The sequence below is a fragment of the Eptesicus fuscus genome, chromosome 16 (assembly GCF_027574615.1).
Source record: "Eptesicus fuscus isolate TK198812 chromosome 16, DD_ASM_mEF_20220401, whole genome shotgun sequence".
Lineage (NCBI taxonomy): Eukaryota > Metazoa > Chordata > Mammalia > Chiroptera > Vespertilionidae > Eptesicus > Eptesicus fuscus.
Genome location: NC_072488.1, coordinates 9,760,367 through 9,777,871, shown reverse-complemented (window position 1 = coordinate 9,777,871; position 17,505 = coordinate 9,760,367). Strand labels below are relative to the sequence as shown.

Below are 17,505 nucleotides of genomic sequence, written 5' to 3'. Positions count from 1 at the left end.
GAAGAATAGAGAAGGGAACCAAGATAGCCTTTAGATAACCTAAAAACATAAATTTCTATTCAAATAATGAATGTGAGATATCTAAAACTTTCAAAGCAAACTGCAGAAAACACAAGAGTTTAGAAAATGAGTGTTGAATTTAAAATTAAGCATAGGAAAAAAAATAAGCATAGGTAGTAATATGAATTTGTATAGTGCTTTATGGTTTACAAAACATTTCTGTCATGCACAAAAGGTATGCCAAGTGCCAGAGCCAGGAATCCAACTAATACCTTCTGAACCTATTGCTTGTTCAGTATAGCTTTACTACCTCCCTAGAAGGAGATTGACTGGCGTTTCACCTCATTGAGGGTGAAAAATAAATCAAAACATGCACACACACCTACCTAAAATTTTAAAGAAATGTGTATGCATATATATAAGTTTTTTAAAATCAAGGCATCAATGACATCTGCAATGGAGGAAACTTGCTTATAGTTTCTGAGAGCAGAAATCACTGTCCCAGAATGTGATCCTGGACTAATTAGACATTTGCAAGACTGCTTTTATAATAGACCTAATTACTTGATTTGAGATTTGCATTGGGGAAGGCAATAGATTTGTAAGTTGGTAGAACTTTCTTATTGGTCAAGAGATATAAAACATATAAGTTATTGGGCACATAGAGCAAAATGTGTTTTTTTGCTTGTAGATTTATTTATATTTACAGACAAGTTCAGCAAATCTTTTACTAGTCATGAAAACATTGCTTTTTTTGTTTGTTATATAATTAAGTCAAAGTGTTTGTAATGACTCCAAAGGAGCAGAAAACACTTTCCATGAAACGATTCACCCTACAGAAAGAATTTTTTGTTTTGTTTAAAAAACAACAAATTATTTCTTTTTATTTTCCTTTAAAAGCTTTTTCTTGAGGTAACATTTATTGATGCTTTATCAGTGCTTTTACCTGTACATTCTCTTCTCAGGAATGGCCAAAGGATTAAAAAAAAAGCTGACACAATTGGTTTCATAGTTCAAGATGAGAACATTTCAGAGTTGATTTAGATATGACTTGAAACTGAAGCTTTCATGGAAAGTATGACATAGTAACTTTAGAAACATAAAGTGCTCTATACTTTTATCCTTATCTAATTATTTCTTAGATATGTAGATTTAATTTTTAAATAATTACTTGATTTTCTTTTGTGTTTTTATGAGTAGATATATGACATACCATAAGTAATTTTTATTAAAATATTCTATTTGTTTTAGGTTTCAGATTATCTTGAAGTAATCAAGGAACCAATGGATTTATCAACAATAATAACTAAAATTGATAAGCATAATTACCTGACTTCGAAGGATTTCCTGAAAGATATTGACCTCATCTGTAGCAATGCTTTAGAATACAATCCAGATAAGGACCCAGGAGGTAAGGACACATTGGGGTGGGTTCACTTTGGTGATAGAGAAGGTAGTTTAAAGTTTAAATACTAATGTTTCAAACAGATTAGTTCATTTTGATGACATTATTGTATTTAGTTCCTTTTGGTGAGGAATTAATATACTTAAATTATTAACTTATTAAATTAAATGTACTTAATTTAGATGATTTTATTATCCTATGTATTATGTTAAGGGTTTAGTTTCATCATTTACCTTTCACTTTCTATACTTAGATTTCTATTTTGTTTAGATAAAATGGAAAACTGATTGAGAATTTAATTAAAAATGTATTATTTAGTCAACATCACTAGTGCTGATAAACACTGGGAATTTTGAATTTGTGGCAGCTCATTATAGGATATGTTTACATATCAAAAGACCTCTTTAGGTAGACATTCTCTGTTCTATAGATTGTAGATATTTTTATGTGATTTTATTATTTTACTCCAAATCCCACCCTGTATTCAAGTCAGTAGTCAGTCCCAACTCTTTCAGTGCTCTCCAGGGAGGACTGCCAGGAACATATCTGTAGTTATACAAATGAATGTCAAAGGGAAATATATGTCATGGTGAACCTTGTAGGATTTGCCACTTGCGTTAGTGATTTAGGGGAGGAATTAAAGAAGAAGGACTTTGCAGTGGATTGGACGCTTTTAGGAAGTGGGGATAATTTTGTGATTCGATATTTTAAGAACCTGGAAGGCAAGAAGAATGGAGCAAGGCTAAAGCTGTGATGGGTAAAGAAGCAGCAGTCATTCATATTATCCAGTATAGAATTTTTTTGGGTTATTTTTGTGATTAGAGCAATATGCTTTTGTCCTAATCACAAAAAAGTGTGATTAGGACAAAAATAAGCATAAATTATGTTGCATCCAAACTATAAGGTACCAAGAACTACTGAAAACGATGGGCTATATAAAATCTACCAAAGATTGTCTGACCTAAAACACAGGATATCACCCACATGGACAGGAAGAACCAAGTCCAGTTCCTGATCTAGGGTATAGCACTATGTGCCTCTGTGTTCACACTAACTTATATATAGGTTCTTCAGGGAACAGGGCTTATTTTATTTTTTTTTAAATTTTACTTTTCAGGGCTTAAGATATACTTTACACTGCCAAAATACTACTTGCTTTTGAGTAAAGAGCAAGAGTTAAAGATGGTTTTAGAAAAACAAATCAAAGAGTTAAGAGATGGTTTTAGAAAAAATTAAAATCTTTTTACCAAACCTGTAAAATTCCTCCATTAGAAATAAATAATATTAGCAGTTTGTTGTACATATTTCATTATTAAACAAACAGAAATAAGCAAGTGTAGAATATGGGTATTATCTTGTGTGTGTTTAAGAACTATACATTATATATAAATCTGCAACCTAAAGGGTGGCCTCTTTGTTTAGACATCATTATGGGATGGTTTTGTTTTTATCTTGATCCATCGTGGTCACAGAGTAATCTTTTCTGATATTGGTTAAATTTGTTTATGTTTGACTTGAGTAGACCAAGGCCTAGCTCAGTGATGGCGAACCTATGACACATGTGTCAGCACTGACACGCGTAGCCATTTTTGATGACACGCGGCCGCTGAGGCGGCCGCATGCCGAGGATGAAACACTTGCTGCTCCTAAGGATGAAACATTTGCAAAATAATGTTTTTTCCTCAAAGTGACTCACTACCCGAGTTATGCTCAGTTTTTTGGCGAAGTTTGACACACCAAGCTCAAAAGGTTGCCCATCACTGGCCTAGCTGATAGTGCCAGGCCAGCTCCCAGCTGACAAGGGCCAGTATTCTTTTTTTTTCACTCTAGTGAGAATTCTGTTTCTTTAACAGATGATATACATGTAAGATGCTTTCTATTTTTTAAAAATTCATTTTTGTTTCAGTTATCTAAAGATATTTAGAATACAGTTTTGCTCTCTGTGTGTATTTAAGGGCAGTGGTTCTCAACTCAGGCCACATGTTAGAATGACTTGGATTTCTCATTTCCACATGACATTGGTTTTTTCAGGGGGCTAAATTTAGACCATAATAAAGCAAATATCCTAATTCCAAGAGGCAGAATAAAATTTTATATAGCTGCATTTGGTGAAAAGTTTATGAATTTTATATATTTCTACTGCATTATTTAAATCATACAGATGTGCTATAATAGCTAATACCCTATTGTTGGACATACTTGATTCTTTTAGATTTTTCCTGTGATTATAAGATTGATAGATATCTTTATATTATAATTTTGTACACATCCCTAATTGTTTCCTTAGAATAAATTTCTTAAAGTGAAATTTTTGAGTTCAAAAAAGATGTATCTTCTGTAGGTCATTTAATCTTGAATCTTGAATTTTTCTCACAATTTCCCACTTCTACCAGCAGTATCACGGCAACTATTAGTGAAAATAGCAGTTTTCTTCAGTGTAGATGGATTTGCAACAGGCTGCAGTTTGGGTAGTGAAGAATGGGCTGATGTCAGCCTCACTTGATTCCCTTGCTGGGTCCTTGGTGAGGGTACAACCTTCACAGTTGCTGTATGGTTGCCTTGAGCAGTATGTAAGAGCACTGGAGTGCCTACACCCTTAGCCTGTCAGTTCCAAAATAAGACACAAAGGTTGCTGAAACTGTGTAGTAGGTAATGAGAGCTTGTGCTTTAGGCTTTAATCCCAGATCTATTGCCTAGTTCTTTAACTTGATCAAGTTAAATCCTGTAAATTTTTGTTCCTTATCTGCAAAATAGGGATAATTATAGTACTTTATGAAATCACCATTTTCATATGGTTCAACCTAAATATGCTAAGCCCTTAGCATAGTGCCTGGGATGTGGTAAGTGTTCCATAAAGGTTGGTTCATATTTTTATCCTCATTATCATCATTGTTGTTTAAATTGGACTTTAATTTTTATAAATTGGTTTCTTAGTGGATACTTGCATTAGAGTGACCCTTTATACTTTATTCTCATTCCATTCCTTGAACCATATTTAAAATTCATTCCTATTTTGGAACAAAAACTTGGGACTGATAGTGAAAAATGAATTTGAGTGGTTAGAGAAAGTCAGTTGAGAAGATCAATCCAAATATTTTCCCCTGTGTAACTTAATTATAATCACATTGAAATAATATTCCTCTTAAGAAAGAAGCAATGGTTTCTGGTGCATAACAACCTTTTACTACAGAATGCAGTTGTATAATGAAAAAATATGGCTCTCTCAGAGTTGACATGGTACACTTGTAACTTTACTCCTTCACTGTTTTAGATGCAAAAATTCAAAAAGCATGATTTGGTTCTGTTCAGATTATTTCATATCTATAGTCAAGAGATTTTTTTTTTCCATAGCAATGGAACCACTTGTTATGTATTAGAAAAACAACCTCAGGGTCTGTTGTGTAGCAAGTGGAAATTACATGAATGTTGTATTACTTTTACAAGCTCCCAAGAGTATTTGAAAGCTTACAGTGTTCTGTTTTGCCGAATAGTTAACCATTTGGGAAAACAACAAGCATATACATAGAAGACAAAAGCCAACCTTTTGAAAGCTATCTATGTTACCTAAGTGTTCACCCAGATTCTCTCCCTTGAGGATGATGTGGACAGAAATGAAATATGTTGGCCAGAGAATTTTAATTTGTAGGTTCTAAGTGTGACCAGTATGAAATATTAGACCATAATTATCCTATGTAATAAAGGGGTAATATGCAAATTGACCCTCAGATCCTCGCACAAGATGGCCGCCACCATGGTCAAAGATGGCTGCTACAAGATGGCAGGCAAGGGAGGGTAGTTGTGAGTGATCAGGCCAGCAGGGGAGGGAAATTAGGGGTGACCGGGCCAGCAGGGGAGGGCAGTTGGGGGCTACCAGGCCTGTAGGGGAGGGCAGTTGGGGGTTACCGGGCCAGCAGGGGAGGGCAGTTGGGGACAACCAGGCCAGCAGGGGAGCAGTTAGGTGTTGATCAGGCTGGCAGGGGAGTGATTAGGGGGTGATCAGGCTGGCAGGCAAGTGAGCGGTTGGGAGCCAGCAGTCCCTGATTGTGAGTGGGACATCCCCCGAGGGGTCCCAGATTGGAGAGGGTGCAGGCTGGGCTGAGGGACCCTCCCCCCCAGTGTACGAATTTTGTGCACCAGGCCTCTAGTTATCTTATACTAGTAGATGTGATATATGATGTTTAACTATTTTTCATTCTTTGTCTATGGCATCCCTTCTCTAGCCCTCAAGCACATATCATTATTTAGCTAATTTTGCTGGAATTTTAGCCCTAATCTTGTAGTCTTCTCAAAATCTTCTATTTTGGACCAATTACTTAGGAATAAAGTCTACAGATTCACCCTAGCTTTTGGAGCCCTCTGTGGGCTGTGCTTCAGCTAAACTCATTCATATTTTCTTCAGTATTTGTAAGTACCATGTACTAGTTACTGAGTTGGATGCTTACAAAACAGAGATGAATATGAAAGTCTTGCCTTTTGATATAGAGATATTCAGATCACTAAATACCTACTGATTAATTACTATGTGACAGACATTATGCTATGTCATGGTATTAGTTTGCTAGGGCTTCTATAACAAAATATCACAGGTGGCTTAAACAATAGATATTTATTTTCTCATAGGTCTGGAGGCTTAATGTCCAAAATCAAGGTGTCTGCAATTTTGTTTTTCCTGAGACCTCTCTCCTTCGCTTGTTGTGTCCTCACATGTTCTTTTCTTTGTGTGCATGCACCCTTGAGTATCCAAATTTCCTCCTCTTATAATGACACAAATCAGATTGGATTAGGGCCCATTCATATGACGACCTTTTACCTTAATTATCTCTTTGAAGGCTCTATTCCAAATACAGTCACATTGTGAGGTACTGGGGTTTAGAGTTTCAACATATGGCTTTTTTGGGAGGCGGGGGCGGATGGGGACACAATTTAGCCCATAACCATCCCTGCTATCTAAAAACTCACTATTTTATAGTAATGACAAATATATAACTACTGATAATTATAATAGAAAGACTATTAAGGTATATATAAAGATAGCATCGAGTTGGCAGTTACGAATTTTGTCTTGAGGTGGCAGCAGATGATTGTAATGCAGTTTCATAAGTCTGTATTGGAAATATGTACACAGTGTGAGTGGAGTACAAAGATAAAGACACTGTCTGGAGATGAATGGATTAGGAGGGGCATTCATCCTAGGCTGAGAGAAGAAGTATATAAGTAGGGTATAAAGGTATAGAAGAGGTAATATAGCTGGATAATGGAGTGCCTGTGGAGGAATGGTGGGAAATTCATCCACTTCCCTATCAGCTTGAAAATATAATTACTTCTAAGAATGTTCATTGTAGTTTCCTGTTAATCGTAGCTAAAATTTGAAGCAACTTAAAATATTCAACAGTAGAACAATAGTTCTGAAAATTAAGGTACACCCTACTTTGGATTACTACACAACCATTTAAATTTGGTTTTCAAAGAATGAAGAAAAGAAAAACACAACAAAATAGGTGAAAAAACAAGTTTGAAAACATTGTATATCAGGAAACAAAGAAAAGTGATTCCCAAAAGATGAGAAACTAACAAGTTGAGCACTATAGTTGCCTGGAAAGTTTCCAGACTGTGGCACGGGAAGAAATAACCTAGGCAGAGCCTAGAATTCATCCTTAATAAAAGAGACAGAGCTGGGAATATAAGGAGGCCAAAGCAGGCAAAGTTTTCAAGGCAAATTACCAGAAAGAAGAAAGCTGTGTGGAGAGAGCACTTTGGAGATCTGCAGAAGATCCTCCTCTAGGCATGAGTTAAACTCTGATCAGCGTACTCATGTGAGGAAACTACCCAAGACGAGAGAAAGAAAAGGGATGTTTTTTGAAGTTCACCCGGGCTGGCAATAGTACAGCAAATAGTTAGAGCTAGTAGGCCAGCAAGGAGATCAAATCTATAATATAAAAGCGTAATATGCTAATTAGACCGGACATCCTTCCTAACTACCTTCTGGATGAAGCCGTGGCTGCAAGGGAAGCCCAGGACTTGGGTGCCCGTCGGTGGCCGGAGGGAAGCCCGGGTCCTGGTTGCCGGAGGGAAGCCCGGGTCCTGGGTGCCAGAGGGAAGCTGGTGCCAGCAGCTGGGTGAAGGAAGGCCTACTCTTGCATGAATTTTGTGCATCGGCCCTCTAGTTAGTTTAAAAAAAAAATACAATAAAAAAGAAGCGAAAAGAAAGAAAAGGGGAGTAAATAACCAAATTAATAATCACATAAATGACATTAACAATAAATGGTCTAGACACATCCAAGATGGTGGCAGAGTAGATGGATGTTATACTCACCTTTTCCCAGGGCCAAACTGTAATTATAGTTAAAACATAGAGTAAGCAACCTGAATAACCAACTGAAGACTAGTTGCAGAGAAGTCTTATCAAGGATTTACAGAAGAAGCCATATTGAGACTGGTAGGAAGGGTGGAGCTATGAAAAGGACTGGTCCTGCTCCCATTGGCAGCAGCTGAGATACTGGAGGGCTATCTCAGCTGCAAAGATTCCCCTGGTTGAGCATGGGGTCTCAACCCAAGCCGGGTTCCCCAGCCCAGAGCACCAGAGCTGGGAAGAGGTAGCCAGGTAACATCTGGCTGTGAAAATCATTTGGGATTCTGTCTGCCAGGGACAGACAGCAATCTGCTAGAGACATAGGCACCCTCTTAAAAGACTCAAGCACAAAATTTCATATGCAGCCATCACCCCGGGCTTTGGCAGAGGAAAGGCAAAGTGGACTAGAGTCACATGAGGAGATACTGGGGGAGGTGGCTTTGGGGAGAGAGCTGAAGGGACAGCTCTCAGGACCCCTGTGCCTACTCCCTCTCCCACACCACAGGCACCAGAAAATTGGACAATCTGGACAAAATGGGTACATTCCTAGAAACATATAATTTTCTAAAACCAAATCAGGGAGAATTAGAAAATCTGAATAGACACATTACAACTAGTGAAACTGAAGCAGCAATAAAAACTCCTAAGCAACAAAAGTCCTGGACTAGATGGCTTCACAGTTCAATTTTACTAAACATTCAAAGAAGAACTAACACCTGTCCTTCTCAAAGTATTGCAAAAAATTCGAGGAGGGAAGAGTCCTAAACTCTTTTTACAAGGCCAGCCTTATCCTAATTCTAAAACCAGATAAAGTCACTACAAAGAAAATTATAGGCCAATATCCCTGATGAACATAGATGCTAAAATCATCAACAAAATATTAGTAAACCAGATCCAGTAGTATGTTAAAAAAGTCATACACCATGATCAAGTGGGATTTATTCTTAGGATGCAAGGTTGGTAAAGTATTTGCAAATCAATAAACATGGTACACCACATAAACAAAATGAAGGGTAAAAGCACATGATCATATCAATAAATGCAGAAAAGCATTTGATAAAAGCCAGTACCCTGGCTGCATCTTACTCTTTTATTAGTGTAGATAGTACTGGAAGTCCTGGCTATAGCAATCAGACAAGAAGGAGAAATAAAAGGCATCTAAATTGGAAGGAAGGAGTAAAACTGTCATTATTTGTAGATAACATGATACTATATATAGAACACTATTGTCTGTGGCTGCTTTTATGCTACAAGGGCAACTTTGAGTACTTGCCAGAGATCTTATGGCCTGTGAAGTCAAGATATTTACTCTGGCCCTATACAGAAAAACTTGCTGATGCCTGGCCTAGACATCCCAAATAAAGGCAGAGATGATCACATTGTATAAAAAAAGCAAAGACCCCACCATATGCTGCTTAGTGTGTCAGTGTAGGAGACTGATACACCACCTGCTGTGCCAATGAGGCTCCTTTACAAGAAACCCACTTTAACCTTTTGCACTCGGATATCAAATGTGACTCGACAAGGTTAGCATCGGTAGCAGCTTGAAAAAAAAGCAAGCGAGTGCAAAGGGTTAAGTATAAAGCTACAAAGAGGTTAAAAGAGAAGTACAAAGAAGATATATTCTAATACCAATCAAAGGAAAGCTGGTATCCTATCTAATAAAAGGGTAATATGCAAATTGACTATCACTCCAACACACAAGATGGCTGCCCCCATGTGATCAAAGATGGCCTCTCTTATGTGGACACAAGATGGCCGCCACAAGATGGCCAGCAGGGGAGAGCAGTTAGGGGTGACCAGGTCAGCAGGGGAGGGCAGTTAGGGGTGAATGGGCCGGCAGGGGAGGGCAGTTGGGGGCAACCATGCCTGCAGGGAAGGGCAGTTGGGGGGGCCAGGCCTGCAGGGGAGGACAGAGGGGGGAACCAGGCATGCAGGGGAGGGCAGTTGGGGGTGACCAGGCCAGCAGAGGAGAGCAGTTAGGGGAGACCAGGCCATCAGGGGAGGGCAGTTAGGGTTGACCGGGACTGCAGGGGAGGGCAGTTGGGAGTGACCAGGCCTGCAAGGGAGGGCAGTTGGGGGGGGACCAGGCCTGCAGGGGAGGGCAGTTGGGGGGACCAGGCCTGCAGGGGAGGGCAGTTAGGGGCAATCGGGCTGGCAGGGGAGCAGTTAGGTGTCGATCAGGCTGGCAGGGAAGTGGTTAGGGGCAATCAGGCTGGCAGGAAGGCGAGCGGTTGGGAGCCAGCAGTCCTGGATTGTGAGAGGGCAGTTGGGCATCCCTCGAGGGGTCCCAGATTGGAGAGGGTGCAGGCTGGGCTGAGGGATACCCCCCCCCCCCCCGCACGAATTTTGTGCACCGGGCCTCTAGTGGTTATATAAATACCAATGTAGATTTCAGACCAAAGAATATTTTCTGGGATAAAGAGGATTATTTCATAATCATCAAATAGACATAACAGGTGCAAACATTTGTGCCTCTGATAACAGAGCCTTAAACTTTATTAAGCAAAAACTGACAACACTGCAAAGAGATATATATAGAGAGACAATTAAACACTGATATCTTTTGAAGATGCTCATTTAGGTCATGTTATTTTCCTCCTCAGATGTTTTCAATGACTTTTCATTGCTCTTAGGATAAAATCTGAAAGCCTTTAAATATGACCAGATTCCTGTTTGCCTCTTGCTTATTGTGTTCTAAGTACACAGGGTATCTTTTATTTTCTTGAAATGTCTGAGATCTTTTTACTCCAGAACTTTCTCACATAGTATTTTCTGAACCTGCCCCTGGTTATTCTCTGCTCTGTCAGTGGCTGCTCCAATGTATGCTCATCTCAGCTTAAATGCCACTATTTCAGAGAGTCTCTTCCTGACCTGTCCGATCTCAGTTAGCACCCACACCAATACCCTGTAGGTTTTTATCGTAGCTGTTACGCAGGGTTTTGGGGTGGGAGTGGGGGTGGTGTTTATATGTGTGTCTGAGAGATTACTTGGTTAATGCCTCCTTTCTGTACTAGTCCGAAAAGCTCTTGGAAAGTGGAGAAATGTCTGCTCTGTTCACCACTGTGTAGCCGTCACATGATTTAGTTCCTGGTACAGTTGATAGTATTTATTGAATGAATGTTTAGAGAAATGTATGGAAGGAAATACACCAGTGGTTGCCTTTTGAGTACTGCATGTTTGTTTTGTAAGATTTCCATAATGAACTGTGACCTTCTAATAAGAAAATTATCCTATATAATAAAAGGGTAATATGCAAATAGACCAAATGTTGGAACGACCGGTTGCTATGATGCGCACTGACCACCAGGGGGCAGACGCCCAATGCAGGAGCTGCCCCCTGGTGGTTAGTGTGCTCCCACAGGGGGAGCGCCGTTCAGCCACTCGCCAGGCTGAAGGCTGGCAAGTGCAGCAGCCCTCCTCCACCACCGCAGTGCTAAGGATGTCCATCAGTCGAACATCCCCCGAGGGCTCCCGGTTTGCGAAAGGGCGCAGGACGGGCTGAGGAGACCCCCCCCCCCCCCCAAATGTCGTGCACCAGGCCTCTAGTAAAGAAAATGTCTTTATACTTTTTGTTTTTACTAGAGATGAAAAGGCAGTTGTTGTTTTGAGATTTTGGGTTCTAGTTTTTGATACTGTTACAAAATAAGTGTCTTGGCTATATTTACTTGGCTTTTAATATCTCAGAGCTACAAGCTCTAGGTGGCACTGTTTACATTATTTTGCTTATGAATGAGGATTTCCGGATTAGTGTAAAACTGAGAACCTTCTTTTAGTACCAGTTTTAGGTATAGTTTACCTACAGGGTAGTATGTACTTCTCTCCTGGATCTACCTACAATTTTTATACCATCTTACATTCTTTAACTTAGAGTGTCTTGCTGTATTTGTCTATTTCTGTCGCAGTTTTTAAAGGTCACCCTTACTTAGGGTTATTATATTCTCTAGTACAGTTTTGACCAGTTTCACTTAAAGAAAATTATGTAAGAATATCTGAATTCTCAGTATCCATCTACAGCAGGGGTGGGAAATGATTTTTCTGCCAAGGGCCATTTGGATATTTACAACATCATTCTTGGGCCATACACAGTTATCAGTTTAAAAAATTAGCCTGCTATATTTGCTCAAACATTTAATTAACTCACCCGAATGCCTCAGCAGGGCCAGACCAAGTGATTTTGCAGGCCTTACACGGCCTGCAGGCCGCATGTTCCCCACTCCTGATAAGGAAACGCTGGTGCTGGGCATATGGTGAATACCCTAAATCTTTTAAAAATTTTTACTGAAAATCATACATTTCAAAGTCAGATATGTAAAATGAAGCCTTATATCTTTGAGGCAATGACTTGTTAAATAGACTTAGTACTTTGAAATTCTAAAAGTATGGTTTTCAGAGAATTATCAACTTGATTGAGTAACTTATTAGGTTTATATTTTACTCATCATTTATATAAACTTCTCACCTGGAAATGCTTTTTACACTGTTATTTAAATGTTCGTATTTCTTCTCTTTTTAAAATGCCCTTATTTAATGTTATTTCATTTGTACATGTAATAAATGTATACCAACTTTTTTAACAGATAAAATAATTAGACACAGGGCTTGTACCCTGAAGGACACTGCGCATGCCATCATTGCAGCTGAACTAGATCCAGAATTTAATAAACTCTGTGAAGAAATTAAGGAAGCAAGAATAAAAAGAGGTAAGCTATAGAAATGAACTTGCTGCTAAAGATGAGTCATTGACTATCTCTGAATGTTGTTTCTTTAGGGTTCCTGATATTGCGAAAAAAAATGTATTTTGAGGCACAGTTTTGACTTAATTTCTGATACTGATATGTGTCATGCAAATTCTCAGATATTTAAAAACTTCCTGTGAAAGTTTTAGTGCAACAGCGCAAATTGCTGAAACAAAGTGCTTTGTACTGAAATTTCTTTTGCAAGAATTTATCTTTGTTAATTATTTTATTTATTTATTTTTTAAAATATATTTTATTGATTTTTTACAGAGAGGAAGGGAGAGGGATAGAGAGTTAGAAACATCGATGAGAGAGAAACATCGATCAGCCGCCTCCTGCACACTCCCGACTGGGGATGTGCCCGCAACCAAGGTACATGCCTTTGACCGGAATCGAACCTGGGACCCTTCAGTCCGCAGGCCGACGCTCCCTCCACTGAGCCAAACCGGTTTCGGCTGTTAATTATTGATTTCTGTTCTTAATGGTTTTCATACCTGAAGAGGGTTTATTTTTCATGAGTTTATACCCAATACTGGTACTTTTTGTCCTATTGAAGTTTATGGACAATTTTGTTAATATAAACAAGAATTAGCGAATGTGGTTTTTTCATTCACTAAAAATTCCTGTCTTTGAGGAACTCACACTTCAGTCGGAGAAAGAGTGAAATGTAAAACAAATGAAGTGCAGTGTGGTATATGCACTTGTTGAAGTGTGTTCACAGCACAGGGCCAAGACCTCCGGGTAGGGGACCAGGCATTTTGATCAGAGTTTGGGGAAGGAAATAGGAGTGTTGTCTCTAGTGGAGTAGGGAAAGGTGGCGGTGACAGAGGAGGAGGAGGTATTTTTAAGCACAGCAAACAGTAGCTTGTATGAAGGCACAGAGGTGTGAAATCATGTGGTTTATTAGAAGAACTGCAAACTGTTTGGTATTGTTGAAGATGTACAGAGTTGTGAGAATCAGAGCTCAAGAGGTAGGCTGGGTCCAGGGCACTGAAATAATGAAGCAGCTTTTCTTCTTCTTCCTTAGAGGCCTTTCCTGGCCACCTAATCTCATTAGGCCCTGGTCATCATTAGCACTTGGCATTTTGTTGTTGTTGTTGTCTCTCCCCTCCTTATTCAGTGCTGGGAATGTAAAGCTTATAGCTCTGCTGCAGTCCCCAGAGCTGTGTCTGATAGGCAACAGGTTATAAATACTTGAATGAATTGATGCCATGCTGAGGAGCTTGGACTTTATCCTATAGACCAGTGTTTTTCAAAATGGTGTGTCTGTTACCTACATTGGCTTGGTCCTAGTAAATTAAATTCTCAGAGAGTAGTAAGGTTGAGAGCTCAGCACTTGAACAACTATTCAAGAGATTTCTTTATACACTAAAGTTTGAGAACCATTGCCATAGTCAGTAGGAGTCATTGAAGTATTTTAAGCAGCGGAATGAATTGGTAAATTGCTTTGGCAGCAGGAAATAGCAAGGGCTCAGTGTGGAGGGTAGGGAGATGAGAGACCAGTTAAGAAACTGTTGGAGCCAGTTTAGAAAACAGTTTGGCAGTTCTAAAAAGTTAAACATAACATTTACCATATGACCCAGTGATTCTACTCCTAGGAATCTACTCTAGAGCAATGAAAACATATGTCCACATAAAGACTTCTACACGAATGTTCATAGCAGCATTATTCACAGCAACTAAAATCTGGAAACAACCCAAATGTCTGTCAGCTGGTGAATGGGTAAGCAAAATAGGGTGTGTCATACAATGGCATACTGCTCAGCCATAAAAAGGGACAAAGTACTGATACGTCATACAACATAGGTGAACTACAGAAACATTTAAGTGAAACAGTCCAGTCAGAAAAGACCACATATTGTACAATTCCATTTATATGAAATGCTCGAAAAAAGCAAGCCATAGAGACAAAATGTGGATTAGTGGTTGTCTGGGATAGTTAGCTAAAATTGGGTTGCTGTGGTGATTGCACAGTGCTGTAAATTTACTAAAAATAATTTAACTGTATGCTTAACATGAGTGTTTTTTATGTTATGTAAATTGAACCTTAAAACTGTTGTGGGTAAAAGCTTTTGGAGTAGTTCAGAGTTTTAATTAGTGAAATGGGGATGAGGATAGAATTAATATGAGAGATGTGGCTGCAGGGGTGAAGGGCAGGAAGAGTCAAAATTGGCCATGTTACTGGTTTACTGACTTAGTAGATGCTAATACCACCAATAGAGATATAAGAAGGAACAGGTGTTTTTGTTGGGAAAGGTATTTGACATGACTTTAGAATATCCAGTTGGAGATATCAAATAGGCAGTTGGATATACGGATTAGAAAAGCTCAAGAGATGTTTGGGCTAAAGATATGGATTTGGGAATCTATACATATAAAAGGCTAATGTGCAAAGTGTCCCCTCGGGAGTTTGATCACTTGCTATGATGTATGCTGACGACCAGGGGGTGTCGTGGAATGAAGGAAGGTCCAGCCGGGGAAGGGAGGCCCCGGCTGGTAGCCGGCAGCTGGGGAAGGAAAGCCCCAGGGACCCTACCTGTGCATGAATTTTGTGCACTGGGCCTCTAGTTATTATATAATGGTAGTAGAAGCTGAAGGTGGAAGGTGTTGTGGTAGAAGGTGTTGATTAGAGGGAGAACTCCAGAGACAACCCTGGCAAACATCAACATTTAAGGATCATATAGAACAAAGAAATCTAGTGAAAATTGAGATGGAATGGTTACTCTTATGAAGATCACTGCAGTGTGATAGGCAGCTAATGTCAGATGGTAACAGTTCATGTGAATGGGGTTTACTGGCCCCAAAACACACATTCTAAGATGGCAGAAATCATAACTTTTAGACATTATATAATCTTACTGCCCCACACTCATAAAAATGTGAAATGTGTCGCTTTTTAAGTGTAAGAATCGCCTGCCAAGTTATTTTATTTTTATGATTTTATATCGAGTTTCCTTCCCATCTTAAAACAAAAGATAGTATTTTCATCCAAATTACAAACTGTCCAAGTATAATTAATGACTTTAAAATTCGGTTCTGTATTTCAGATGATTTTTTTTAAACCCTGTTGGTTTGTGTAGCTAGGAATATTTAAATAGGTGTTGCTTATCTTCTGCTTGCAGGCTTATCGGTAACAGCAGAACAAATAAATCCTCATGGTACTGGAACTCGGAAGACAGAAACTAGAGTTGAAGAGGCATTTCGGCACAAACAAAGAAATCCAATGGATGCCTGGCACAACTCTGCAAATAAATGTGCGTGTATTTGAGATCATGTTATCCAGTAGTGGGAACAACTGAGAATGATGCGGATTTCTTAGGCACTGGGTACACAAAGCAAAGCGCTGCTGTTTCCCACGGCTCTTTTAATCGTCTCTCTTTTCAGAGGTGAAGAGCTTGTGGGGTAAGAGGCTGAATCAGAAGTATATTTCTTTAGCCTTATTTGCTTTTTGCTATCCCCATTCAGTACTTGCTTATTGTAATTGGACTAGGTTTGAATATTTTTAGTTCTAAACTTTGGTATTTGGATAGAAATGTGGAGCCAATAGATTTTCTATACATCTATCTGCAACCCCAGCCCCTTGCTGTATATACTATGCAGGATGTTGTCTTTATGGTGGAAAATGGAAACTGGTTGAAGAGAGTGGCTGATTTGACAGCAGGAAGTTGAGAGAATATTTTGTGCTCAGTTTGAAAAATTGGTACAACCTTCATTATCTAGTTTTGTTCATGATATATTTTTAGAGATGGAATAGTCAGTGTTTAGGTTTTCATTTTTTCTTATTCACGGTGATCTAAAAAAAATTCTAAATGATATGTTAATCAACATAGCATCTTTCTAATACAGTCCTTATGTTTCACTGAAGCTAGCCATCCTTGGACGACCTATGCTGTTCTTCTGGTGTAAAGGTGTAGTACGGCTCCATCTGTCATTAAAGCTGGCCGTAATATGTTCTTTCACGAGTGGCATTGCATTTGAATGAATGGGCCATACCTATCTTTCAGCTTGTCCTCTTTGAGATAAGGCATTCATATATGAGAAAATTTGAAGGACTTAGTGGTGCATTTAGTTTCATGAATATGATTAAAGTTATTTGGCCTAGTTATACCTGGATTATGTAACACAACATTCCAATTTAAAACTTAAAGTCCTTTACATTCTCTGCACCTAATACAAATATTTATTAACTAAAACAGTTTTAAGTTCCTTTGAATATTAAAATGTTACTTTAAGCCAGTGGTTGGCAACCTTTTTTACCTCACGGAGCACCAATGGTCTGCAGACCACCCACCGGTTGGCGACCGCTGCTTTAAGCTGCAATTGAGTTTTGTTTTTTCTCACCAGTAGATGGCATATGTGACTCACCATTTGTCTGTTTTACATTAACTTACCTAAGTCATAAATCTAAATGTCTAAGGCAGAGTTGCTTTTCTAAGGTCTTAGTTTTGGAAACAAGCTCAGAGATGCTATAAAAATTGACTCTAAAGATTGTGCCTCTAAATGCGCTTTTCACACAAAGCATCCCTGAAAAAGGAAATAGTATAAGTGTATATGCCTACCACATGCCAGGGGCAATGGAGATTAGCAGTGACTAAAGCAAAAATCCCTATTCTTGTAGAGCTTATATTTCTCTTATTTTACTAAAACCATGCTAACTGTTAGAAGTAATTATATAAGGAGGGGGAAATTTTCTCTAGTTTGACCTCCCCCCAAATGAGAACATTTTCTCTGTTCTTAGCTGAGATGAAAGCGCTAGCAGTGAATTTCCTTTCATAGGGCTTCTGGCCTTTGCTTAGTGTACCTCATACATATCAAGTAATTGGGCTGGCTCTTGATTGAGCAGAGGTCAGCTTCTTGCTCTGGAGTTCCATGGCTTAATGAGGAAAGAAGAGGGGAAACATTAGTATTTTTGGTTACATGGTTGGAGAATAAATGAGGCCACAATGTCAGGAGTAAATTGTTAAATAATAAAGACCTAACAGTTTAGAGCAGGGGTGGGGAACCTTTTATAG

The 17,505-nt window shown here is 38.9% G+C and overlaps 1 protein-coding gene across 1 annotated transcript in view; it reads left to right on the top strand.

Moving 5' to 3' along the window:
• Positions 1–17,505, top strand: part of ATAD2B (ATPase family AAA domain containing 2B) — a 117,306-nt gene that overhangs the window by 88,588 nt on the left and 11,213 nt on the right. The window contains exons 22-24 of the mRNA XM_054727877.1: positions 1,252–1,411; positions 12,335–12,457; positions 15,616–15,747. Of these exons, the coding sequence (XP_054583852.1) occupies positions 1,252–1,411; positions 12,335–12,457; positions 15,616–15,747 (415 nt within the window). The remainder of the gene's footprint in view (positions 1–1,251; positions 1,412–12,334; positions 12,458–15,615; positions 15,748–17,505) is intronic.